This window comes from Aptenodytes patagonicus, chromosome 3, assembly GCF_965638725.1.
Source record: "Aptenodytes patagonicus chromosome 3, bAptPat1.pri.cur, whole genome shotgun sequence".
In the NCBI taxonomy this organism is placed as follows: domain Eukaryota; kingdom Metazoa; phylum Chordata; class Aves; order Sphenisciformes; family Spheniscidae; genus Aptenodytes; species Aptenodytes patagonicus.
The window spans coordinates 82,196,030-82,223,712 of record NC_134951.1 but is presented as its reverse complement, the minus strand read 5'-3'; the positions used below and the strand labels follow the sequence as shown (position 1 = coordinate 82,223,712).

Below are 27,683 nucleotides of genomic sequence, written 5' to 3'. Positions count from 1 at the left end.
CAATGGACACTAGCTTTGGGGTTTGAAGTTGTAGCCAGAAGAATCGCTCCCCAGTCATGTGCCTGAAACCTTCAAGAGCTCTAAACCTGGCAACATGTAGTAAGCCTGCTAATGCTCATCTACTGAATGCCCTGTGTTTGCTGGCATCCTCAGTCCCAAACTGTGGTTCCCTAGAGGTACAGGAGGAGAGTCAGGCCTTCACACAAGAGAACCATGAGACAATGCAGATAATGAGGACACCGAGTTGAGGGGCCACCTATGCCAGACAGAAGGAGAGGCCCTGAGAAAGGACGGCTGAGCCATTTCTTCCAGAGACTTCAGGGACTGAGGCTGGGCCACACACCAGTCTCTGTTGAGGAGGTAGGTGTTGGGCAGCCTGTGGATTATGGCATTCATCTGCAACGTAAGATAGTCAGGTTCAAGTAATTAATATTGATACATTAATTAATTGCTTTCATGAGGCACATAACATCACAGTGTCTTATGGCATGAGCCAAAGGTCCAAGCCGCTGGAGGGTCTCAGATGCACGCACAGGAGGTGGGAGATGTGCAGGGGCTCAACCTGCATCTGCAGCTCCCAGGACACCTACGCCTCTGCCTGTGTATGGCCCTACGAAGCAGGCTCCCTCCATGAGGCCTGCAAGGACGGAGGTCCATCCTGGGCAGGTGGTGGGGCTGAGCTGGTGTGCCCTGACCCTCGAGGGCAAAGAAAGCACCGTGAGCAAGGGCAGCGGGTAAGGAGCGATGCAGGAGAAGGGGGAGCCGCCCGTGACGGGTTTTCTCCCTTATGGGCGCCGTGCGTGTGCGTCCTCCCTGGCCGGCTCGGGTAAAAAGGCTGCGGGCGGTTACAACAACGAACAGCCCCAGCGCCAGCAAGGGAAGAGCCGGGGCAGGTGGGGTGAACTCTGCCGAGAGCCGCCGCTTGCGCTGCCGGCCTCGGCCTAAGGGAGGGGAGGGCCCGCCCCCGCCCTTCCCCATCGCCAAGCAACGGCCCGCGGCCGCCCGCCGGCGCTTCCGCCAGCGCCGCCGGCAGGCCCCGCCACTCCCGGCAGGCCCCGCCGCTCCCCGCGCCCGCCCGCCCGCCTCGGCTGGCTACTTCGGCCGGGGGTGGGCCGGAGCAGGCGGCGGGGCGTGCAGCTGTCCGGGCGGAGAGCGGGGCAGGCCCGCCGCGCGGCGGGCCCCACCGGGCCCAGGTGCGATGTGCGGCCGGGGGGGCTCAGCTGGGTCCCCACCCCAGCGTAACCAGCGACCACGGCTTTAAATACTAATACTTTTGCTAATATGAGCGCGATGTGCACCGGTTCAGCGTCGCTCCCGTGCCTTCAGGGACGTTTGTTTGATGCTGGTAGCAGTATCTCACCGCCGACAGACCGCGTGCCATCAGAGCGCCGGACGGTGTTTTTACAGCGTGCCCTTGTGGGTGGGCAGCCCTGTGCCCCGACTGCAGCCCAACACCAGTCGTCTGCAAGAGCTGCGGGAGGAAGCTGTGTAGCCTGGGACAGGCGGGGTGAACCTGGATGGTGTACCAGACAGAAACCATCACCTCAAGAAATAATTAAAATGGTTATTTCTGAAATTAAATCCCAAGGCAGGCAGCTTCCAGACCCATGTTATGATCTGTCACCCTGAGGAATTAAAGACTTTATAGGAAAGACCGCCAGTCAGTCTGCTGAGTTCAATTACACAAGGACATTCCGCATGAACTCGGCAAACAAACACTTTTAATGCCTAACCACTAAGGATCGTATTTCCTCCCATAGGTGTAAAACCGAGCAACTGGAACGCGTGAACTGCTGGAAGCAGCCATGGCCGGCACAACACCCAAGCCCATGTGAGCACTTCCCTGGGGACGCCAGCGCGGGGTCTGCCGCCGCAGCGTCAGCGCAACTGCGTGGCCCCGGAGCCGTGAGTTCACAGACGGCGGCATCCTGCTCTCCTCAGGGGGAAGGTCTCTGCTTCTGGGTGCTAGCTGGCAACAGCGGTAGGTAGGTGTTAAACTTGAGCGTGGTCAGAGAGAACTGTAGCATTCTTTGCGTTGTGGAAGAATGCAAACACGCGAGTGGGTTTTCAAGTTACTAAGGAATGGGCTAAACACAGAGCCCTCGGGCATGCAGGCTAATGAAGAGATGGGCGTTCATCTGGGCACACGTTTGTACAGAGTAAAGTGAGTGAAATTTGTGTTCATTCATTTAGACCAATGCCTTATCCTGGAGTTACTGTTTCATAATTGCACTTCAAGAGCTTCTGCTTATAAGATGTGACTTCCTTAAAAGCAGGTAGGTGTTCTTTGTTAGTTAAAATGTTTTATTTTCTTTTTACTTAATTACCAGGGAATTTGAAGCTGACATTTGTTATATCTAGGCTTGGTGAGCCAATTTCCTGTAAACTCCCTGAACACCAGAGGTATGAAAGATGTTCCATTAATACAAGCTGACATGAACAAACCGCCAAAGAAGGCTTCATTGTTCAGACATTACTAGCAGCTTAATTTGTGATTACCTAGCAGAGACCGTGATGACACAGTTTACCACGCACTGGATTCACGTACAACAGTGCCTTTCACTGAAACGCTGCTAGTAGCAATGTCGAGCAGTGCAGAAAAGACAAAGCTAACTGCAGTCTATAAGTTGACTCATCCAAATGCTTAGCATGGCTACTTTCAATTACATCATTTTTTTCTTAACTTACTAATCTTTGCCCAAGGATTTGAACCAGCTACTATAAAATTTGTTTAGTTTTCTATATATATTTTTTTTTCATTTTGTCATGTGAGATAGTGCTGTTTAATAAGAAGACAGGAAAGAGAACTGCCAGGAAAGAAAGTGGAAGCAAAGATAAACGTTTCCCGGGACCACCACTTTAGGTTTGTGTGCAAGCTCAGCAGCAAGCCCCCAACTTCCTGGGGTCTGAAAAGAAGCACTGACTGCAAGAGACACAGCAAGACTACTTTCCCTGTCGTGGTATTTTATCCAAGTCCTATTACATCATGACCGTACTTCAGTACCTACTTATCATGTTTCTCTCCTGCTCCCTATAAATCCCTCACCCAAGAAGAGCTCTCACTAAGGAGAATTCAACTGCGGTCTGTACAGGGAGGGAATCTCTGATCTCTAAGGGGATTCAGAGAAATAATCCCAGTGCAGTTTAGATCTTGCTCCCTCCCAACACTAGCTTAAACCTGAGATGGAGGAGTACTGCGAGTCTGACTGTAAAACATCACTGTATATATTAATATAGATATTACTGTTGGAATATAGAATTACATATTACTTTGGAATATAGAAAGTCATCGTATACAGAAATTCAAATTTTGGCCACAATCTCGGCCCATTAATGAGGCGTAAGGTCCCCTTCCAATAGGATCCTCATTCCTCACATGCTGGACCAAAGCTTGCTTCAAATCTCTTCATTTTTAGCCAGTGATTCCCTCACTACAGGATATAAGATGGTCCAGGGCTATTTTTAACCTACATACTACAGTCCTATGGTAAGGTAGCCATATACTTCTAACACCACTGCCCTGCTTCCCAGCCTCACTGAAATACCTCCTGGACACTTCTTTAAAACCCTCCTCCCATCAAGCCCCTGTTGAGACTCTCCTGGCTTTCCTCTCTGCATTGTAACGCAGTTGTTACAGACTCCACCGCTGTTTGCGGAAGAGCTCTGCGACTGCTGTGTGGTTACCCATCAAAGCCTCTTAGCAGCAGCAGAATGCATTGGACAGCCAAGACTGCATTATACGAGAGAATCACCCAAATGTCAGAATGGAGAGAGAAACATGTTTTTTCATCCTGCAAGAATTTTTGAGTTGTTTTTCACATTCAAATAAAATAATGAGAATCTTAAACTGTTTTGTGACTTGCAAAACTTTTGAATTATGTTAATTTACATTTTGCTAATGGTAAAGCATTTCATTTCACCTTTGGGCTTTTAGTTTTAAAATAGCATTTTTAAAAAAAGTCTTTCTGAGCCATTGTCTTTTAAAAAAGTGAAAAGAAGATATTCTGACAATTTCAAAACAAGAAAACTCAAATGAAATAAAAAAGCTGGCAAAAGATTACTTTTGTTCTTTGGAAAAAAGCTTCCCATTTCAACAAATTGTAGTTTTTCCACAGAAAAAGCATCCCTGACCAACGCAGCTGCACACTGCGTTGAGTACTTCCAGGTGTGACATGTTCCCTTGGTTTCTGTAGCTGTTTGGAAGGCAGAGGCTACTCATTCTTGGAGTCCAAAACTCAACCTGGAAAGAAAGAGCAAGGATGTCACTCTGGTAATAGGATGTGAAGGAGTCTTGTCTAGCATATGTCCCGCCCGCTTTGTATTTCTTTTGTTTGCTACTTTCCGAGAGGAGGTGGAGGTCGGTATGTTAATGCTGCATCAGAATGGTCCGCAGCACAAACACTTCTCTTATCCAAGACACTCCGTTCCAAACACGGAGTCTAATCCTCAGGGAGCAGCTCTGTAGGGCGTCAGGAAATTAAAACAGAGAAACAGCAACACTCTCAAATCTACAGGTTCATGGGACTTTTTGCCCCCTATGCCACCATAGGGGGCAAACATCAGTAGGACAGGTGTTTTAGTTTGAGTCTTGTATACTTTGAACTAGCTGGGGAGGGAAGAGCACACTTCATGAACTGTTTATATGAGAATTGCTATGCCCAAACTAACTCAGAGTGTGTTTCTTATGCATAAAAATAGATGGGGACCGTCATCTACTTCCACTATAGATAATGGGAAATGGTATTTCATTCAGAATCTACATACATTTCTATGGAATATTATTTTCTTGAGAGGAAAGTGATGAGACAAGAATGTGCCCTGCTCTTCGGGAACTGGGGAGGAGCTCACTGGAGGAATAGCAGATTATCACCGAGTTAAATCAGCATATGTCAAAGGAGGGAAAGAGCATTGGAATCAATATGAGTTTTCCTGCTGTCTACCATCAGTTTTGCATTGGACTTTATAATCTTAACCAGGAGAGTTTGCTCAGAGCAGAGTAACACAATATGTTAGCAGAATGTCTCAGCAATGCAGCCGTGCACAGCAAGTCTTAGTAGGCAAAGTTGCGGTCGTTAGGCTGAAGGCAGCTGCAAAAAAAAACAAAAAGAAAATTCTAAGTATCCAAAAATTACAAAAGCTTTGAGACAACTAGTGCTGTAGTAAGCTACCTGAAAGAAAAACTAAAAGTGTGGAGACATACAACTTTGCAGCAATCAATGCTTTGTGCTGCCTTAACAGCTGTCTGGAATCAATGCCCTTTTACATATCTTTCAGCTTAAACACAGCCTTTGACTTCTCAGTCGTGGACCATAGAAGTACACAGGGGTGACATGCTTTGCGAATATGTTAAGCATTAAGAATACAGTGAAGGTGATGACTGCTAGCACAATCTGTGGCATTAATGTCATTGTTTCCTTCCTGGTGATTCTGTTTTCTTTCAGCTAGTAAGATGGAAATGATGGCAGATAACTCTGATACAAGAGATATCTTGAGGCCTTTGGTGTTCCGTCTCCGTGAGAATGTCCCTGCAATAGTCCGTGAGGTTTTACTGGAACGCGGCTGGACTGAATTTGATAAAAAGGAGCAAGATGACACAGACTGGAACCTGTACTGGCGGAACTCGCCTTTCCGTATGACAGACCACCACAGCATTAAACCATGGCAGAGGCTCAACCACTACCCAGAAGCTGTCCGGATCACCAGAAAGGACTATTTGGCAAGGCACCTGAAACGTATGAAAGGAGCGTATGGATCAGCTCTGTATGAGTTTAGCCCGGTGGCATTCATCATGCCCAATGACTATGTCAAATTTATAGCAGAATACAGCAAAGAGAGACAGTCAGTAGGCAGAAGACCTAGCTACTGGATTTGCAAACCTGTGGATCTTTCCCGTGGAAGGGGCATACTCATTTTCCAAGACGTTAAAGACTTAGTATATGACTGTACAGTCATTGTGCAGAAGTACATTAGCAACCCCTTGCTCATTTCAGGGTATAAACTGGATCTGCGCCTCTATGTGTGTGTCACGAGTTTTTGCCCCCTCACCATTTACACTTACGAAGAAGGACTGGTGAGGTTTGCCACGGAAAAGTTTGACCTTGGTTCTCTGGACAACGTCTATGCCCACCTAACAAACACCAGCATCAACAAATACGGAGCTTCATATCAAAAATATAAAGAAGGGATTGGCTGTGGCTGCAAATGGACATTCAGCAAATTTCGTTCTTACCTTCGAATATTTGGGGTTGACGACACGCTCCTCTGGCAGAAGATCAATAACATAGTGATTCTCACCCTGCTTGCTGTAACCCCCTTACCAGTGGCTTCCAATTGCTTTGAGCTCTTCGGCTTTGACATCCTGATTGATGACAAATTCAAGCCGTGGCTTTTAGAAGTCAACTACAATCCGGCCTTGTGTTTAGACTGTTCCATTGATGACACTGTGAAAAGAAAGCTTCTTCACGATATTGTTGAACTGCTGAACTACAAACAGATTGACACTTTCAGGCGAAACCAGGTGGCAGGGACAAAGGCTGGCAGAAGGCGGGTACCCTGGAGCACAGCTGGTGAGAGTGCCACCGGGGAGGCTCCTGGCGTACTCGCTTGCCAAAAAGTGGCTAAATGTTCTTCTGCTTCTTCTGTACAACCTGCCCTGCAGGCTGCAAGGCGATCAATTCGTAAGGTGGCTACCCTGACCAAGAAAACTGCCAGAGCACATCCAAGAAAGACACTGACTTCCCAGCTGCGGGAAAGGATGAACATGCCAAAAATACCCTCCCAAGCAAAAGCTGAAGCTAAAAATAAACAAATCCCAGGAGCTGGGCATTCTCCACACAAGTCTGTCCAACAAAACCACTGGTTACCTACACCCGACTTGTACAACTACAAGTTAACCACACGCCCCTATTTCCTCTCTGATAAAGACCAGAGGCCCGTCCCCCGGGTAGGAGATTTTGTCCTTATTTTTCCTTTCAATGAAGCTGCACTTCAAGCTTCCAGGGACGGGACAGATGTAAAGAGCATCATAAAGGAAATAAACAAATTAGTGAGCAAACAGTTACCATCAAAACAGCAGAACACAAAGAAAAGGGTAGGCTATTTAGCTTCTGTGTAACTTCATGATGTTAGGTTACATAGACATATCGTAAATGACAACTTTAGCTTGAAGGAGGTAGATGTACACTGAAATTGTATTAGAAAGATATCTTAAACAATACACAATTTTAAAATTGTAATTTAGCAATTACCATGTAAGATTATTTTTTAAAATTAATTTTTAAAATTAAAGTACTAATTTTTTAAAGTAATTTGTGCAATATTAAAGTAATCCCAGAATAAAAATGGAGAATTGCGTTTCTCAAAACATCCTCAGAAATGCCAGTCTTTGTTTATTATTTTTCTCAGCGATCCTTGCTTCTTTTCTTTTCCTAACTAAGGGGGCTTTATGGCTTGAAAAACTGGTCACTTTACACCGGGGAGCATTCAACATGCACTCAGTTTACAAAGGTGCAGATAATATGAATGACACAAAACTATCATGTTTTTGAAGAATCCAGTGAGCTTCCCGACATTCATTTCCAGAAATTAATTTTGCATTGTATGAAACAACAGTATGAAATAACTTTCATTTTATGACCAGTAGGATTCTGTAGCAATTCTTATGGAAAGTAGTTTTTAAAAAATCTGTATACTGCTCCAGTGTTTTGTTTCAGATGAACTCTTAATAAAGAAATAATTAGGCTTCCCAAGGTAACAGAGGGCAGAATATAAACTGCAAATATCACGTTCAGAAGACTGGATCAAACCTCTCTCTCACAGACTCTGCATTAGCCACCTGATGAGTACGGTGGTTAGGCACTTTGGTGATCAGCTGTGCATGGAAAAATACTAACACTGAACTGAAGCATTTGAGATGATGGTCAAAATACTATCCTTCCCTCGCACATCTTTGCTGCCCCCAGCTGTTTGAATGGAAGTAACTGTTCAGAAGTCATGCCGTATTCTCAATTTGAATCACAATTGAGACCAAATACTGGTTGTAGCATGCTTCCGCTAATGCCAGAAAACCTGTGGAAAGACGAGAAGTGGGGTTTCCCAACTGTGTTCCATCTCCCTGAAGGATTCATAGAATTTTTTCACTATAAACCCTCTAGGACAAAAAACATGGTAAAGTAGATATGTGTATTGCTACAGTTTAAGTACGTATGCAATCACACTTAAATTGGATTATTTGTGTTCCTACAACGATGAACTATAGCTGGTAAAGCCATTACTGCTTCCAGTTAACTAATGCAAGTGGAAGGTAGAGGAGATCGGGTGTGAGAATCAGCCTGAGAAGAACAACGTGGCATGTGTCATAACTGCTCTGTGAAAGACTCCCAGTTATAACATACCTGACAGAGCTTGTCATTTATGTAGGTCGTTTTTTGTCTCTTCCTTTTCAAACCAAATTTGTGCCCCTTATTTCAATAATCCCTTTGCTATTACACTATAAAATACTACTTGAAAAACATGTCTTGGTTAAAATGGTGGCCACACGCTGGTTGACAAAAGTACTGTGAAATCCTCAGTAGTCTCACCCTTTGATTTCACCAATGGAAGTTTTGCCGTTGATTTGCCAGAAGGTAGAACCGGGCCCATATACTTACGTGCCATTACAACCTGCCTGTAAGCAGGAGCTAACGAGATGAATGCACACATCGGCAAGGTGTTTGCACACATGCATGTCTGCGTGCACACAGTTTTAGAGACTGACTTGCGCATATCCCCCTTGTGTTACACCTGTGTGCAGGATCGCAGGCCTAATTATTCCAGAATCAGAATGCTTCCTGCAAGTACGGTAGAGAGCGCTTAATGAAGCAAGGAGCGAGCAGCATACAAACAAAATTGTTCCTTATTTAATTTACAATTAGGAGGGATTATAATTATAATTACGATTATAATTATAATTATAATACAGAGGTTATGGACTGGCAAACGCTGGTTTAAGGCTAAAAGCTGCAAACAAAGCCTGTTTTCTGTATTACTATAGAAACAAAGAGAATGTCAGCATATTAGCTGGAGAACAGGGACCTTTTGTTAAAAGGAATTCCTGGGAATAAAAACAGTGGTCCTTTACAAAACATTAGTACCACATCTAGTTTCCCAGCCAAACTGAAAACATTAATCACATTCACTTTTTTCGTAATGCTTAATTGGGAAAAAAAAACCACGTAGATTTGTTTTAGTCAGTGTAAGGCAGCACTGAACTGAAATTCTTAGTGAAACACAAGGAAAAGAATGATCTCTTGGATTTCTTTTAATTAGAGTTTCCCTTTACAAAACACATAAAATATATTAAATATTTCAGTAGTGAAAATCACAGGTTTAGAAATTGTTCCTTTGTTATACAGGAGTAAAGGAAAAACAATGCAATTTTATTATCACACCAGCTGACATCAAACTGCATGGATGTTCAGGGCATCATAATTAAATTCATAAACTGCAGCATGTGTATGATCAATATTAGCAACACTTCTTGCTCTATTCAATCTATTTCTTCCAAAGTTGCTCTGTAACTTGAATGGTGATTTGTTGACAGTCTGACCCACTAGAAACTGAAGAGAAGAAAGAGAAATTCCATAATCTTGCAATTATTTTGCACTTAGGTGCGAGAAAAGGCTAAAGCAGCATGCTATGACAGTGAGTTTGTTGCTACAGGAATTTGAAGGGCATGAGGAGATAATTGGTCTTCTCAGTCAATGGGCAGGTAATGAGCTGAGCTCTACAGGAGAAATGCTTCAGTGCTTTGGAAAAATTCAAGACACATGATGGACAGGCAGTCAACGGGGAAGGCAGTTGAAAGCAGCATCTGATAATTGATTAATTCCCCTAGGTATCAAGTGCAATCCAAAGGGCCTTGAATCTGGAGAGATTCACTGACCAGAAATATTTTTCCACTACTGGAAGAATAAAGGCAGTAGTGGGAGAGGTTAATTCAAAAACAAAGCAACACAGAGGACGTCTGAGGAAAGACTGTTGGAGGAAAAAGAAAGGGCTGTTTCATCCAGAATAATGACCAGGATGGAATAAACATTACATTTTGTCTTCAAATGCATGAGACAGAGTTCTTACATTATGATCATATAATTATTGAATAATTTACATTGGAAGAGACATCCAGAGGTGTGACTGTTCACTGAACTCCTGCTCAGGTTTTGGTCTCGTGTACAGCTCATGATAAGGGCTAACGCATCCTGGGATCTTCTGCTCCAAAGAACCCAACCAAACTGAAAACATTAATCACTTCCACATTTTTAGTGATGGTTAACTGAGAAAAAAATAACCTCGTAGATTTGTTTTAGTCAACACAAGGCAGCACTCAACTGAAATTCAAAAAGCTTTGTAGATTTGAGGTTCTTATGCCATGCTCCTTAATTGTAGTCACTTTTGTAACTAGCAGAAAAACAAGGGAAAGTGTGATCAGTATCATGAAACAAACACTTTGATGAGAAGTACTATCGGCATTTATTTTAATGTTACATACACAAAGAGGGCATGACTGTATTTCGTTCAAATCTCACTCGAGACATTTCATTCAGGTAAGGTTATTCTAAACTGAGCACCAGCCTACCGAACCAAAGTGAACTTCAGCCCTACAGATCCATCCATTCATTTTCACAAGGCTTAAATCTTCCTAACGGTTCTGACGTGCTGGGAAAATGGGTTGAGCTACTTACGTGCAGCGCAGCCCTTTGAGGGGAGGAGTCACTTCTTGTCTAGGATGATATTACCCTCCTCATCTTTGATTCGAACTCGTCCAGTGGAGTACTTGGTTTCTTGTCTGCCATTGCAGTACACAGTTTTTACAGTGCCATCTGGGTACTCCCGCCTCTTGAACTGCGCAGTGTGAACCTCCTTCTGGCCATTACTGAACACCACTGTTTTATCTCCATTCCTGAAAGAAATAATGATGAATGAAGTGATGAGAAGGCGCTATCTGTTATTAACCTATCTCACTGAGCTGTCTAATGTGACACAATGAAAGTGGAAAATAATGTCAAGTGACAACTTTCTCAGGTTATAATTCACCTCAGAATTTACATAGGATGGCATTAGAAATCTGATCTCACAATAAGATTTCAATGCAAAGGTACTTCAGTACATAGTATGATACCTAATGGATGGTGGGATCTGCATTTTACATGACTTCTTCATGCAGGGATCTCAAGGCATTTTGCAAGCAGGAAATCTATTTTACAACAGGATCCTCCCTAAGCCCAGAAGAGGCATGTGTAAGAAAGTCCTATTGTTATTTTTCCTCATTTTACATGGAGGAATAGAGAGATGACACATGCAATGCCTTGCCCGAGACCAGAAAGGGAGCCAAAAAGCTAGGAATAGAGCTCAGGAGTCCTGATCCTGAGTCCTTTAGTACCCACGTTGTTAACACAGACAACTGGTGATCTCCCGGCAGCCCTGGCCAGTGTACAGTTACATGGAACTAAATGAGGAGCATTTCACAGTCACTTTGTCAGTGATAAATGGTCATCTATCATCCAAGGTGGAAGTGGAGAATTATCAGTGCCTCATGGTAGCAAAATCCTCGTTATCTTACAAATCCTTTCTCCTTTCATCTGGAAATTTCCCAGCCATGCAGAATCCAACCACAGTTTTAAATGTCAGTATCATTGTACCTGTGCCCAATGCCTGGTTCCTGTCATTAACACGAGACTTACTTTTCTACTTTTACTACTGTACCATCTGGGAAAAAAGTTTCCTTGAATCCGTCACTATAGAGGCATTTCACTGTGTGATCCGGGAACACAATTTCTTGTGTGCCATCAGGATAATGTTTTTCTGTGGAAAAGAAGATGTAAAAAGTCTGTCTAGTGTTCTTTCATGTTGCTTTACACAGAGCTAGATCAGATTTTTTTTGGACATTGTAGTGAAGATGAAAATTATATCCAGCATACTGCTAAAGAAATTAAAGAATCAAATAATCAGATAATCAAAATTAGAAGAGATGCATTTACACCCCATTATTATCTTTGCTTTGTAGGAGGAAACTGAGCAGTAAAGTGATGGAACATGCTGGAAGTCAAATACAAAGACAATGCAAATTGAGAAGAAAAAAACCAATCTGCTGGAGTTAGAATCAGATGACATTTTCATAATAGAAACCTTCCTGCACATCTAGTTCACATTTATGAGCTCTTGCATACCTATCTGATTATTAGGGAACTGCAGCACCTCCAGGCCATCTGGATAAGCAGTGTGGGTTGTCTGTGCATCTGCATAATAATACATCTGAAAGGAGAGTGAAGTGTTTGCAGCATGTTCACAATATTTGCATAAGCAGATTCAACCATAAAATGTGCTTAAAAATAAGCCATCTTAAAAAAGTCATTTCAAGGTGATTTTCTGTATCTGCCATCCATAAAAGTAGCTATGTTTGCATTTCTGTTTCTTCCTCTCATTCAACCCCCTCCTCGTGGCTGTGTCTAGATGTTGTTACTTTCATTTCTGTAGCGTACAAGACAACAGTGCACGCATGAAAGTCATCTTCCTATCTCTTTGCTTTGGGTCCCATCCATGCACTATTAATTTAAAATAGTCCCTCTGCTGCCAAGGCCTCACTTATTTCCACTCTAGCTCACATTATTATTAACTACTTATATTTACGTAATGCCAAGAGGGAAGAACCCCCTGTGCTACCTACCCTACAAATGTATAAAAAACAGTCCTTGCTTCAGATGGCTGCCCCTGCCCTTTGCCTTCTTTCAGTCTCCTTTAATCTGCTTGGCCAACTACCCGTTTGTTCCTTTGACTGTTACCTTCATCTCTTTCCACTTTTGTCTTTGTAGATGAAGCAGTCTCACTACTCAGGGTTGTTAAACCAACACCCTTCCTCATCAATTTCTTCCAGAATTGATAGCTCAAGATAAATTGTAGGACCTTGTTGGAAACTCGCTTAATCATTTAATTTTCCTTAAAGAAAAAAAAATGTTACACACCACTCTCTGATCTGGCATGATCTTCTTTACATCTCCATTGAAAAAGCTAATCGTAGTCATCCTTTTATCAGCACTGATCTCTTTTTTAGTACCATTGCGGAAAGTGATGATCCGACGTCCATCAGTAAGCACCTCTTCTACCTTCAAACACAAAGAGCATCTAATGTAAACGAAGGTAAAGGAAATGAGTAACATTGCACTACCTTCCAATTAAATTGGAGCTTGAAGTAAGTCACGCTACGCCCTTGTATTTCAAAAGCTATCTCTGCAGCACAGGTACATTATTTTTGCCTCACTTGTATATAAAAGAGACCAAAAGTAATTTTCTTTTCACAAAATGAACTCACTTATAGCACTCGGCCCAAGTTCCCACCCCACCACCTTGTTTTTCTGTTAAGCGAGATAAGGCATACAGCCCTGTGGCAATAGGGAAGCCGTTCAGGTTTTTCCTTGACCAACTTCAGTGAGTTACTGTCTCTACCAATTCCATATATGCTAGTACACATTCCACACAAGTCACTCAGGAGACCCCGGTTCTGAATTGTGTGAACCAAAATGATTGAACTTGATGTATTAACACAGACTGCTGACATATGTTAACAACCATTTTATTCCAAGTAACATAAGCCTGTACGGACATTCAGTACTACAGAATTAAATCATAGAATCATAGAATCATTAAGGTTGGAAAATACCTCTAAGATCATCGAGTCCAACCATCAACCCAACACCACCGTGTCCACTAAACCATGTCCCTAAGTGCCGCATCTACTTGTCTTTTAAATACCTCCAGGGATGGGGACTCCACCACTTCCCTGGGTAGCATGTTCCAATGTTTCACCACTCTTTCAGTAAAGACATTTTTGCTTACATCCAATCTAAACCTCCCCTGCCGCAACTTGAGGCCATTTCCTCTCATCCTATCACTAGTTACTTCGGAGAAGAGACCGACACCCACCTCGCTACAACCTCCTTTCAGGTAGTTGTAGAGAGCGATGAGGTCTCCCCTCAGCCTCCTTTTCTCCAGGCTAAACAACCCCGGTTCCCTCAGCCACTCCTCATAAGACTTGTTCTCCAGACCCCTCACCAGCTTCGTTGCCCTTCTCTGGACACGCTCCAGCACCTCGACATCCTTCTTGTAGTGAGGGGCCCAAAACTGAACACAGTATTCGAGGTGCGGCCTCACCAGTGCCGAGTACAGGGGCACGATCACTTCCCTACTCCTGCTGGCCACGCTAGTTCTGATACAGGCCAGGATGCCATTGGCCTTCTTGGCCGCCTGGGCACACTGCCGGCTCATGTTCAGCCGGCTGTCGACCAGCACCCCCAGGTCCTTCTCTGCTGGGCAGCTTTCCAGCCACTCTTCCCCAAGCCTGTAGCGCTGCATGGGGTTGTTGTGGCCCAAGTGCAGGACCCGGCACTTGTCCTTGTTGAACCTCATACAGTTGGCCTGGGCCCATCGATCCAGCCTGTCCAGGTCCCTCTGCAGAGCCTTCCTACCCTCGAGCAGATCAACACTCCCGCCCAACTTGGTGTCGTCTGCAAACTGACTGAGGGTGCACTCGATCCCCTCATCCAGATCATCGATAAAGATATTGAACAAATGTGGCTGCATGCAGAGATCTGCAAAATTGCTGAAGACTTCTTAACAGCAGTGGGCAATAATGTCATCAGTGTGCCCTTGTACAAAAAATACATTGGTCAAAGAAGACTTCATACCTAGCATAGCCTCTGGTTAATCAGTTTTCCTGGAATTACTATGGCAGCTGGTTCTGTTCAGTATATATCAAATCCCATAATATAATTCATTTGGTGAAGTCCAAGGAAGAAGACAACCAGAAGGTGCACTATAGCTCTGCCATATGGTTCCAATTTTATCAGACTCTCCACAAAAAGGTAATACCTCCCAACCAAAAAAAAAAAAAAAAAGGAATAAATATGCTTGGGGGTAGAGAAATGAAGTATTTCCCCAAACAGGCATTGTAATGATTACTGAGGGCAAAATTTAATTTTTTAGAAATAATTTTATTTAAAAATTACTCCTTAGTAATGGAAAGATGTTCTTACACCTACTTATGACAAAAGGCATTGCTACAAGAAGTTCCACATAGTTTAAATGAGAGTTACTATTTCTCTCTAAAAGTATCAATCCCCGTTTGGACCTCTCTCTCTAGTTGCACAAGAAAGTCCAGCCCACCACTCAATTTTATTAATAAAATCCAGTGGTAAAAATGTCAGAGTGACTTTTTTCACAATTATTTTTCTTTTGAGGATCAAAACAACAGATACTGTATTTTCTACTTTTACAAGAGGGAACTGTGATTGATAGAAGCTTTCACAGAGCCCATCTCAGCATTAGCTGTAAAAGAATTGGCATCTCAAACCAGTATTCCCTGAACAACTGTTATATTGCAAAAGCCATTTCTATGACTGCTCACTGGAAGGTATCATTAATCAGCGCCTGTATTGGCGGGGTGAGAAAAGAAGCCCAGAACTGAACAGACACAGAAACTGAATTACTGTCTTAACTTTAGCCAGAAACCTTACCCAGAATTGACAACTGTAATTGGGCATAGATTACCCTCAGTCAATATCAAGGGAATGTTTTAACAGGATAAGCCTGCTTGGAGTAGTGTAACTGAAGAGACATCTCTTTTCCAGAAAAGGGGCAAAACCAGCTGCCACGTTGAGCTATGGGCCTCAGGACAAGGGGCAGCTGGAAGCAATCTCGACATGCGACTGGGGAATTGCTGGGGATTTTGACAGGTGGCTTGAGCAAACTGGACAGGCTGCAGCGAGTACAACTCTGCTGATGCTACTCCAGGTGTAGCCAGCTGTGTATAACGAAAGACTTCTCCCACAAGTGGAGTCCAGCTGGCACAGCTCACTGCCATTACATTCACTTCCAGGGAAAGAAAAGAACGGCCTTTAATCTTGCACCGTAAACCACCATCACTACCCCACTAGCACATATTCATTTCTAATGGTAAGCATATCATTCCTCCCAGCCCACAAATGAGGTAGCTGAAACGAAAAGGACTTGGTGAAAGTCATAGAGCAAATCCATGTGGGAGATAAGGAAATAATTTGGTTACTCCAGCCCATGAGCTATACATATTTCCTACCATTCATGGTGTGAACTTTACACTTCAGCTCTCCTTTAAGGAACAGACACTTAATTGGAGACATAATTGTCTCTGGCTACTTGAAGCAGTGATTCCCATCTATACTGCAGTCTTATTGGTGATCTCTTCAAGTATTTTTGCATCCTATTTTATCTCACCTTTCCATCATGATACTCTATTTTTTCCTGCACCTCTTCTTCACTTTTTCTTCTTTCTTGATGTAACACTGATCTTCTAGACAATATTGATTTTGGAGGCTATATTATGAAAACATCACAGTCAGTGTTGTATAAACAGAAATGTTTTTAACATATTTTCATTCATTTTAATCAACTGTGCAAAAGACATTTACTTTCACACACACAAAGGAAAGCTGCCCTTCTTTCTGGTATTGCCTTGCATTTGTAATGAATTTTGATCTTTTAGTCATAACTAGAAATGTTGCACATTAACTCCAATTAACTTCAGCTTGCAAAACAAAAGATAGCATAGAGAAGGTCCAAAAATGAGGGTGCAAGAGTGCATTCTGGCGAAACTACACTATAGGAGATGGAGAGAATAAACACAAGAACAAAGAATAGAACTGTGTCTGAATATTGGGTTACCGATTTGCAAAGTAATAAAGTACCTGTATTAGCTAAATCCACTCTTCCAAAACAAATTACATGGTTCTTAGCTGTAGGTAATGCTAACTATGTAACTAAGGGCTATTCAGGATGTTACACATTCATTTTACTGTTATGAGTGCTCTTTGCACTGTTTGGCAGCATAAAGGAGCCTTAAGTTAATTCACATCTGGCACGTAGCATCCAGAACAGTTACTAACTAATGTTAATTACAGTTTGAAGATGTGATGTATTTTGAATTGTGGGATCCAAAGGAACAGGGAGTACTGCTCACCACAGGGCAATGATATGCCAGTATATCCAGTAAAAAGCTGTAAACACAGTGCCTGAAGTTGCCAGATCCATCCCTAAAGCTCTGTGTCCGTTGTGTAGCAGAGGAAATGGGAATGGAAGATTTTCTTTTTCTTCGTGTGTTTTATTTCAGTTCACAAATGGAAAGAAGACAGTTGCTGATCATATAAGAGCCAGAACCATAAGTTGCTCAAACCTTTGCTTCAGCATCCAGAAAAGCAGGAGAACTGTCTGTAGGTACTTTGTTGTCATATGTAGTTATGCCACTTCTCCTGTGTGTGGTCACAAAAGGCACTTTATTCTGAGGTTTTAGTGATTTTTCTGTCTTTTTAAGATTAAGAGTCTCTTCTTCCTGAGCCAAAATTAAAATGTTAACTAGCAACATATATCTGTTAATGTCCAACAGTTGTGCAGGAATATCTTGATAAAGAAACCTACTACATTATTTGTAAGCCATTGCAATATTATTTTAAAGAGTGTACTTATCATGAGTAAAGGCAAGAAAATAAAGCCAGGAGAGTGTTGCTTCCAGCTAAATGGGAGTTAGCATGCTGTATATGAAAACCAAGATCACAGACTCACTGAATTATTTTATAGAGTTACATGGTGAAATACCTCTGTTTCTTCATTGTTACCGCAGAGTGCAAAGCTGCAAGTGGTGTTGCTGTGGTTATGTGAGAGGGGCATGTCTTCTGAGCTATCTGAAATGGGCAAAGACCTGCCTATGAGAAAAAGCAAAGTAAAAGGGATCATTGAAAGCATATGAAACTTGCTGAATCACATGTTTCCATACCTGTCTCAGAAGTTTTTTAAAGACGCTAGCTCTCAGATTCTTGTAACACATTGCTTCTTATACAGATAATATTTGCTAACAGCTTGCCCATCCTCCCGAAGGTGCTTTGTCCTGGGCCAAAAAGAAGTGCAGACTACGTCCATTCTCCACCTTCTGGGCTTCCAGGACAACAAACTCAATGAGTAAGTTGCAGGCAACAGCACAATTTGTTCTCCCTCTCTTGTAAAATATAAATTTTATAATTCTTCTAAGAATCATAGGAGAGTTTTAGTGACAACATGTTGCCTGTGAGCCAAGAGCTGGGGACCAGTGTCTCCAAGTCATTTGCAGACCACTCTAAGCAGGCAGAAAGTTCCCACAACTCTTACCTTTTACATAGGAAGATGAGTTAGGCTCCTTAAAACCACTCAGATGTGAGACAGCTCCAGGTGATTTCCTATCATCTGTTCTTCTCCCAGGAGGAGAGGGTTGATGTACAACCTGAAGCAAAATGGAGAGGCCCTGACATACAGTCATGCTTCGCTGTAACATGGGAGCTATCGGTGACATGGCTGGAGTGCACTTCCCCTTCCTAGGAGTTTAGCTGCCTGTGCACACGACCAGCTTGCTGACATGGTGCAGGTGCCTGATCTTGGTTCAGACTGTTGTGAAGAAAGAGATGTGGGTGAAAGGGCTGGAAGAAGCCTGGGACGGGCCCCCTCCCCTCCTTTTCTTGGGAGCTGCATTTCAGCTATGGGTCTCGCGCTTGGTCCTTGTTGGGTTGCATCACAGCCATGCCTGTGCCTGGCCATGCATCTCGTTGATCCAAACCCCAGCCCTGACCCATGGGCTGACTTCCTGCTGTAACCCCAGATGCGACTCATCACTATGGGCTTTGACAACTGGGATTCTGGCCTGACCCTGACTCCCATCCCCAGCCTGCCCTTCTCCCTGGCTGGGGCAGTGGGATGGGCCCTGCCCTGCCAGACTCCCTGAGGAGCCCCCCAATGCTCCCAGCCCCTGGCCCCCAGGCAGCCACTGGCCCATGCGATGCCCCGATGCTTGGTGCATGTAATCACCTCTGAGCTTCTTCTGAGGGCAGGGAGGGCAGGTTTCAAAGAATTCACCCATGCTCTGGCCTGCAGGTGCTCAATGTATGAACAGTCTCTAAAATAATTTCTGGCAAAAACCCTGCAGTACCAGGGAAAGAAGACCAAGCAGCAGCTATGTGGGGATCATGATCCTGATCCAGATTCTGAACAATACTGTAAAACGAAAATAAAGGCAGTCTAAATAGACCTTGCTACTGGCTTACTTTTTCTGGTTCAAAAGGTGTCAGTCTTCCCTGGTGAGGTGTTCTCCTGCCAGTCGGTGTTGTGCTTCTGCCAAGGGAGCAGCTGGATGGTTTCTTTTCTTGATGTTCCTTTGTCACCGATCTCAAAGGATCAGCCCTTTGCACAGAGCTCTTCGTTGCCTAAAAGGTTTGAATACATTTGTATTAAGTTGATATAAACATCTTCAAATAGCATTAAAAATCCTTCTATAACAGGTGCATCGTTAAGTGTTTAAAACTTTTAGGAAAATACTTATTTTTGTATGTGGGCATACACACACACAAACACACACATTTTATACATAATTCTCTATTTGGGGTCTTATTTTGCTTCCCACATTTCTTTCTACTTGGACAATGATGCAAGTCAAGGGCAATCCTAGGTGCATAGTGTGGGGCCAACAGCTGCTCTCAGGCTCTCGTCCCTCGGTCCAACCACCCTGCCAACAGAAGGAAAGGCATCTCTCCCTGGGATACCACAACTAAGCTGATCCCAGTAAAATGTATTGTGTGACAGTTCATTTTTACTTGCCAGATGTCCACCCTTTTTACATTTTGCCCTCATACCTCTCCATCAATCAAGGCTGACACAAGCCTTGTAGAACCCTAAGGCAGATGTGAGCCACAGAAGGGAAATGAGATGTGAACAGTTTCAAACAAACTATAGCAGATACTTAGACTGGAAAGATGACAGTTGCTCAAAAGCACTTCCCCAATTTTTCTTGGAGACCTTAGATCAGAGCACAGAGGAAACATACAATATTCCTGATATATGGGATTTATACAATGACTGCCATAGGTTGGCAGCTGCAAAGAAAACATTATGTTGGTGTCACAGGAAAACTGAGGTTGCACTCTTGCCTAGTCAAAACTTCGAAGGTACTGAACGTAACGTAGAAATGCCTGGCAGTATGAGACAAAGGCATAGTCTCACTGCCCACATTGCTGAAGTCATCCCAGAAATGGCAAGGGATGATGTCTGTGTCTGTCAGAACTGATAGCAGAAGAATCTCTAATGCATTGATCTGGTGAATGACTAGGCGTGAGCACATGATGGTCAGAAGCAAAGAAACATTCAAAAAACCTATGGAAATGGTACCAGGTACTCTGGTTTTGAAATGTCTCACACACTGGAAAGTGGCTGCTTGGGAAGGTGAGTGTAAGCAGTCCATGGAAAGAATACATTTGTCATCAGCTTCATTTGCCCAAGTCCATGAGCTATTGCTCAAGGGACATGGGACTAGCAAAGCACAAACATGGGAAGACTGCACAATTCCTTCTCTGACAAGAGTCACTATGGCCATATTTTGACAGCTGTAAAATTTTGTCCATTTGATCAATGAAATTTAGGGGATCTGTTGTTGTTTGGATAGTAATCTCTTACTTAAATTTGGAGATGTTTTCTGCAGGCAGATTCTGTGGATATGCCTGAGTTCTCCAAATATAATCACGATTTCAAACACAAGTCAGTAGGCAAACTGTCAAAATATGCCTGGGACTTCAGCTCGAGACAAGTGGTATAGTACTAAAGGCCTTTAAAACTATTTTTGATGAAGAGATATTATCTCAGAAATTGCAGACTGATGGAAAGAGCTCCTAAGCCGTCATTTTATTGCTAAAGATCTCAAGACTCGAACTACCAAGTGATTTAAGAGAACTTGAACAGCCATTGGTGCAGTTTCACAGCAGCTCAAGCCAATCTCAGCCCAGATTGCTGGAGTCCCACTCCTCTTCCTCTGTCCCCAGCCACATGTTTCCAGCTCCTCCTTTACATGGCACCAGCAACCACAGAGTGCGACTGACCTGGCTCAGTGAGTAGAATCAGGCAAAAATGAACTACTTTTTTCTGCCTGGTTAGTTTTGAGCCAGCTCACCATCATCAGAAAGTGACAACAGGGCCACAGCAGCTCAAATATTCATCAGCTTCAGCCAGACACTAAAACTTCAAAAAAATGTGGCAGCATTTTTTTTTTTTTTTTGCCGTGAGGTATTATAGAAAGAATGTTGCAATTAAAGCTTTTAAAGAACTACCTACATAAGACTTGTAAATAGAAGATACTTTATCGCAAGTGTTTTAACACAGAGCTGCCTGGAAAGCCTATTTTAGAAAAGGAGGCCTCATGAGCTATCTAAAAGCCACCTTTGAAAAGAGTGTTCAGAAGTCAGCATTTACTGATGCAATGCAATGGGTGATGCCTTAGCCAAGGGACAGAGACCTGTATAGGCCTTAAAATTATGATGAGAAGATGCACATGCTCATTCTTTTTAACTTAAAGAACTAGCGAGCTCATGAAGTAGGATGCATTAGACTGCAGAATTGAAGGAGCAAGATGAAGCCAGAGAGAAAGAAGAGTTGTTTCCATGAACATGGTAAGGTTTGTTCACTGTGTATCTAAAGAACAAGCAATTCAGTTGAGGGAGCCTCCACGCAGAACAGTGTTAGTAAAGGTACTCCAGCTTGCTACATACACCATTGTAAAAGCTGCTGATTTCATTTTTCATACATCACATAGATTACAAATTTTTAGATTATACACTAACATACCTATTTTTAAAGTAATAATGTCAGAGGAATCAAGACAGGCTTAGTGAATTACGTGTGGTCTCTGTTTTCGTATGGATGGATGTCATTCTAAGAGATCGTTTCATAAATCATAGCAATCACTGTAACCAAGGCAAACTACTGCAGTTTAGCCCTACACTTTTTAAGAGACTCAAGTACTCAGTATTTGGGTTAATCACACATGATGAGGGTCTTGATAAAGATTCTCTCGATTCCACCACTTTCATAACCAAAGTCATCAAATTATCTCAATAAATCTTTTTGCTTTTCTTCATTGGAAAAACATGGATCACCAGTAAATGCAGACCCTGGATACAAAGGGGTTGCAGGGTCAGAGGAAGAAAGGGCCTCCCAACATGCACAAGGTAGATCAATGGCTTCCCATCTCCACTGAAAACAGAATAAAAATTAATCAGTTGATTAGCTGGTGACAACAAAAGAGATGGAGTTTAGTTATGAAGTAAAACTTCATAAGTAAAGGAACGGGTAAGCAGCAGAAGATGTCAAGTCATTTTGGATCTTTCTCATGGGAGCTAGCAAAGCACAGATTAGATAACCGTCAGTGACACTGATCCTGCTCTTGGCAAAAGGAGGGACCAAGTGACATCTCAGGGTTCCTCCAGTGCTACAGATCTATGCTATCAGGCAGACAGTGGAGAGCAGGAGGAGGTGTTGTTATTCAGGGCCCACCTAGACCAGAGAAACTTTAAAAATATGATGTTCTCCTTGATCCTCATGCTCAACAATAATCCTTTAAATTTTCTAAAAAGCTTTTTCCTCCCAGATGTTAATACCTACAGTTCTTCGTCATTCTGATACAAATCAAATTGTTCTGGAAATCTCTCATTTGTCAATTCCCATAAATAAGTATCTCTTATAATCTTCAAATATCACGGCTTGTGTCATGTAGAATTTGCATTCCCACTAACAGACCAAAAAGCTGAGAAAAAGCAACAAATACTAATGGATAAAGCAGTGAAAATTCAAATGCTACAAAAGTCTGTCTACATATTCCCAGAACCCATCATTCCCTGCTTCAGAGATAGTAAATGGTCAGGAAGAACATTCATAGACAAGGAAATAACATGCTCAAAGGTCATCAAAATCCCTTGCAAGATTAAACAGCGAAATCCATCTAAGAAGATTGGAAGTGAGCACATTTGACCTTGGTTGAAACTTTTCCCACAAAAACATTAAGAAATGTTATCAGTATACCTTTCAGTAGAGCTCCCCCCATGCAAATGAATGTATCTTTTCTGACAGAAATCACTATCGTCTATTCACAGTTGCATGTCTGGCAGGAAGCAGGCAACTTGTTCCTGCCAAATGTATAATGTGATGCATTCAGAAATCAGCTTGTTTGGAGAGAATTCATATTAATAAATACTACTAATAAATATTAACCATTTTGGCCAACCTGTACATCTTTCAAGCCATATTCTGAAAGAATCACTAATGATACGCAGTTAAAATGGACATTTATCTTGTCTCACTAAAGCACAGCTTGAAGTGGCCACTTCCTCACCCACTAGGTCATGCTACAGTACAAACAGAAATCATCATTAATAAAAGTATTATAGGCAACCAGAATATGTCTTTTTCAGAGATATAGAACATCTCTCAGATACGGGGTTTTTTTCATAAAATCATGTCTTCCAAAAATCTGTGCCTTTAGCCTGTACTGATCATTATTCAGACTTGCTCCCCAATTGTTTTTGTACATATCCTCAAATTCTATTAGCTTTGTCAGATGTTAAGTGTTGTTTTGCCTTCTTGATTACAGCTGATGAAACTCACCAGTCCTAGCTAGCTTTGACTTAAATATCTTATACAGGTATACACATGTCCCTGTGGCACGCATCTTTACTTCCGTTACTCAAGTTTATCCCATTCACTTTGATGTGTTGCCATGCACAGTTTCTCAGTTCTGGACAGAAATAGCATGAGAGTTTGTTTTATCTATAGCCAAAATTCAGAATTGTCCAGATCCACAGAATCTTTGAGGGAAAGCATCCACCTGCTAGCAAGAGAGCTCAAATACAAAGGAAACACAAGTGAGTCACCATGTTCAGATCTATCGCTACGACAGATTTTGGGCTTCTGTTTAATGTTCCATTTGCCTGAGCCTTCAATTCTAGATTCAAATAATCAGCAGCCACTCTATTCACTGCAAGGTCGCCTTCTGCCATCAGATCAGATAAAGAACTTGTGTTTCTGTCAAACATTTCAGAGCTCACTCAGGACGTCTGGGCACTATGCCCACCAGTCTAGCTCATGCTTGTTGTACTGGATTCCAGTTGGATTGGATCCAATGCTGGCTGGATGGTGAAAGCTCAGATAACGACGAGCCCAAAAGTCTGCTGTCCTCAACTTCCTCCTTCTCAGAACTGTTGCTGAAGCCACAAATTTTTTTGCATATGGCTGTGTGCCACAAGAGGAAAATGAACTCAAGGGGTCTTAGGGAGTCTCTATGTAGAATAAATGTTTCTGGTTTTTCCTCATTTCGCAAGAGTGCTTGAGATGTTCAGATGAAAAAAATTCTTTCATACCGTGAAAATTTCCAGGGTAAGCTACCAAAAATAGCCTTTTGACTTTACTGGCCACTTTAATGGCAGATAGATAGTATATCCCACATTACTTGTCTGGCTTGTAATTCTGTCCACCGCAGCACAGAGGAATGGAGAGATCCCAGCTGTAGAAGGGACTGGGGAGATCCAACATCACTATAGAACAAATAAAACAATTTCCTGCAGCTAAACCCTCCACCTTCTGACTTACAAACAACATATATTGCTTAGAAATATAGCCAGTCTTGAAGGCAGGCACATAATATCTGCATCCTCTTTGAAGCTACTATTTCACGTGTGACTGATTCTGCTTTTTAAGCATATTCAGTTTAGAGTCATTCTTACCACTACCTCTTTTCATCTCTGGCACCATGCAGGATTCACTAAAGCCACTGTCTAGTGACTTTCAAGCCACACACTGTCATGATCACTAGAGTGGAATAGTTGCCTCCTTTCTCATCTGACATGTTTTACATTTGATTTCAGTCCCTAAACAGGCAGAGAGAGCAGTGTGTTGGCTAATCTGAACTAAGTTTTGCTTAGCCAATGGAGTCAGGAGAGTAGCTTCCAGTAGGTAGGAGGAATTTCAGAGAGACTGTTCACTTGAACAAAACACAGATTTCAACTAAATGTGAGCAAAAGGAAGAAAGGGGACTTGTAATAATCAAGATGCTCATAATAAGAAGAAATACAAAGCCAAGAGAAAGAAAAGCACGAGATATTTAGATATCTATATATTCTAAACAGTGAGATGTGTAAGAAACATGGTAAGCTGGCTGTGGAGGAGCAGTCATAGAGATACCAGTCAGAAACAAGCGTCTGACTTGACACACTGAGTTAACTTGTCACACCTTCTGAAAAGCTAAGTGATTTTCCCTCTGACTTTATCAGGCAGAAGGCCACTAGTGCTTATTGGCAAGTAAGGCCTCAAATGGCAAAATACTCTATTTATGGTTTGCTGAAGCAAGGTATGACGGTTCCCTGTAAAACCAATCTGTGAAGTAGCAGGTACAATGAATTCATAGCATATCTGCAAACAACAGGCAATTCAGTTAGGTCTGGAAAAGGAAAAAAAAAGTTTTGTCTCCAGCTACTGCAAAACAAGAAGAAAAACCACAAGCAAAGTTACGCTGAATCACAGCACGAGCCCACTGCAAGAAAACATGACCATGCTTATACAGAGACTTTCATTTGCACAAATTTTGATTCCAAACAACATTCTCTTAAATAAATACTTGAAACTGTGGAAAAGTGACTACTGGCAACAGGAATGCATACTTTGCTATTCACATCTCTAAAGAAGTGTTTCCTCAAAGATGTCTTTGGCCCCACATGAGAGATGCTGTGGCTGTTGTAATTATCTCTCCATGATCTTTCTTCTTGCTTGGATGAAGATGCTGTCTCTCGCAGAACAGCTTCTGCAACCTAATGGAGAATTTGTTATAAATATATGATTTTAAGTTCAAGTCACAGCTAGCAGAATCAAACAACCCTCAAAGCTATCTGGTTTTCTGTTGTAATAAAAATGATGATATTTAAACGCAATGAATGAAATTCCACATCTTGTTCTGCTAGGGACTGAAACTCCCTAGTATCAGACACAACTATTTTTGTATATGGCATCCTAGCATCTTTATATACAGCATCCTAATATTACTCTCACACAACAAAAATCTTCAGTGGCTTGAGCAGTAGTTCTACATCACCAAATGTCCCAAAGCAGTAGAAATAATACAGAAATCTGGCCTACAACAGAAGTCAATTAGCTTTTTCTTATCCTTGCTTTTAGTGGAATTTTTCTATTTTTTCATTCTGTACATGTGACTCTAATCTTTTTCTCTGACCTTCACAATCTGAGGATGAGTCATGTGAACAGGTAGGTTTGGGAAAATTAAAAATAAAAAGTGAAATGTAACTTGAAATGACATTTTCAATGGAACTTTATAGTGTTAGGTGAAAAATCTCATTAACAAGTACATTAAAATCAAATAAAAAGAGAGACCAAAACTTCTTCACTCCATAAAGCAAAGGACAGGTTAATTGGTGGTCCTAACATCATTTAAAGCTACATTACTAGAAATTAGATTTGCAAATTAGGGCAATACCTAGGAGTAAATGGCTCAATTTTATTTTCTCCTAGGTTCAGCCACTCTGTGGAAGAGTAGGATTCATCTCACCGAACTGCACCACCTAGAAGATAATTATCTGTTCTAGTCGCCTTGACGCACATAGGATGAAATTGATCCCACTTTAAAGGCACATATTTTTCTCCCTTGAATACACAGGGAGGTGAATGACCCACTCAAAACAGACTTCTGCCTTTTGAATTCTAGTCTGAGCCATTTAATTTCACCAAGACTTGCTGTCTCCCGTGTAAGAAGTGGGTAACAGCATTCTTCTCCCTTCCTTTAACTCTGTTAAATGAAGTTACTCAGTTATATAGTAAGGTAGCAAGTAACCCTACAAGTATATTAAACAAATGGGATGCTGAATGAGAAAGGGCAATAGAATCTGTTAACCTATGATTAAACCTCTTTGATTTTAGATCACCAGAGACATTTACACTAGCCAGCTATATTTTCCACCCTGATTGTCTTTCCTGCTCCACCCCAGTGTAACTCCCATTCAGGAGTCCAACTTGTGCCTTTGTAAGGCAGGCCACTGACAGTGTTTTCTTCCCAGAAAGTTTACAGCACAAAATAAGAACTGAAATGAGATTTAATAAAAGGTCCCACTATATCTATTGCCAGAAACCAGCCTGCATCTGGCTGAAGAGCTGTTTTGTTAAAAAGGTAAATGGCATTATATACATAAATACTAGAATTAATTTCAGGAGACTTTAGTTGTCTAATTTAGGCACTGAATCTAAATTAGTTATCTAGACTCCCTCCCTAGTTAGTGGAGGGAGACATCTGCCCTGATACAAGTGTCTAAGATAGGTTGGCTGAATCACCTTCTAGAGGTACCCACCTCATGGATAACTAAAGCTAAGTGGAAGAGGACCACACAAAGAGTGTATTTTAACATGGCTTACTACAGAGCTGATTTCCCCCGCTTCAGGCTAAGCATAGCAGGAATGGAGGAACAGTATTCACATGTGCCAGCTCCAAAGAAAAACTACACCTGAATTTTTCAGATACTCTTAAACAGATAATGTCTTCTAGTACCGGGGTCTCTGATTTTCTGTCCATGAAATTCACAGCTTCTGGGGGTTTTTCTGCTTTCCATCTCTGATGCTCTGAAACTCTGAGCTCATCTCGAAGCTCCATGTTCTGCCTGGTCAGCATCTCAACCTGGTCTCTCAGCTTGCCATAGGCAGCATGCCAGCAGGACTCATTTCTCTTGAACTCCTCCTGCAGTCCCGCAATCTGCTGTTTTAGTATCTACCAGCAGAAAAAAAGTGTGCCATGT

At 42.3% G+C, this 27,683-nt stretch overlaps 2 protein-coding genes and 1 pseudogene across 6 annotated transcripts in view; 2 read left to right on the top strand and 1 right to left on the bottom strand.

Annotated features, from left to right (window-relative positions):
- Positions 1 to 1,160: 1,160 nt before the first annotated feature.
- Positions 1,161 to 7,338, top strand: TTLL2 (tubulin tyrosine ligase like 2). Of its 5 annotated transcripts, none has more exons than XM_076335535.1 (4): positions 1,161 to 1,193; positions 1,761 to 1,981; positions 2,194 to 2,276; positions 5,442 to 7,338. In XM_076335535.1, the coding sequence occupies exon 4, from the start codon at positions 5,450 to 5,452 to the stop codon at positions 7,112 to 7,114; it is 1,665 nt and encodes a 554-aa protein (XP_076191650.1). In that variant the 5' UTR covers positions 1,161 to 1,193; positions 1,761 to 1,981; positions 2,194 to 2,276; positions 5,442 to 5,449; the 3' UTR covers positions 7,115 to 7,338. The 5 variants fall into 5 exon arrangements, with proteins under 5 accessions (XP_076191650.1, XP_076191647.1, XP_076191649.1 ...); XM_076335532.1 differs by having other exon boundaries at positions 1,761 to 1,985; XM_076335534.1 differs by lacking the exon at positions 2,194 to 2,276 and having other exon boundaries at positions 1,761 to 1,985.
- A 500-nt stretch (positions 7,339 to 7,838) lies between these two features.
- Positions 7,839 to 27,683, top strand: part of MPC1 (mitochondrial pyruvate carrier 1) — a 546,410-nt gene continuing 526,565 nt past the window's right edge. Inside the window, exon 1 of the mRNA XM_076333982.1 lies at positions 7,839 to 7,846. The gene's annotated coding sequence lies outside the window, so the exon portion shown is untranslated. The remainder of the gene's footprint in view (positions 7,847 to 27,683) is intronic.
- LOC143158872 (uncharacterized) overlaps positions 10,400 to 27,683 on the bottom strand; it is a 44,245-nt pseudogene continuing 26,961 nt past the window's right edge.

Coding starts and splice junctions, on each gene's coding strand:
- TTLL2 (XM_076335535.1), top strand. CDS start 5,450: ATGGAAATGATGGCAGATAACTCTGATACAAGAGATATCTTGAGGCCT.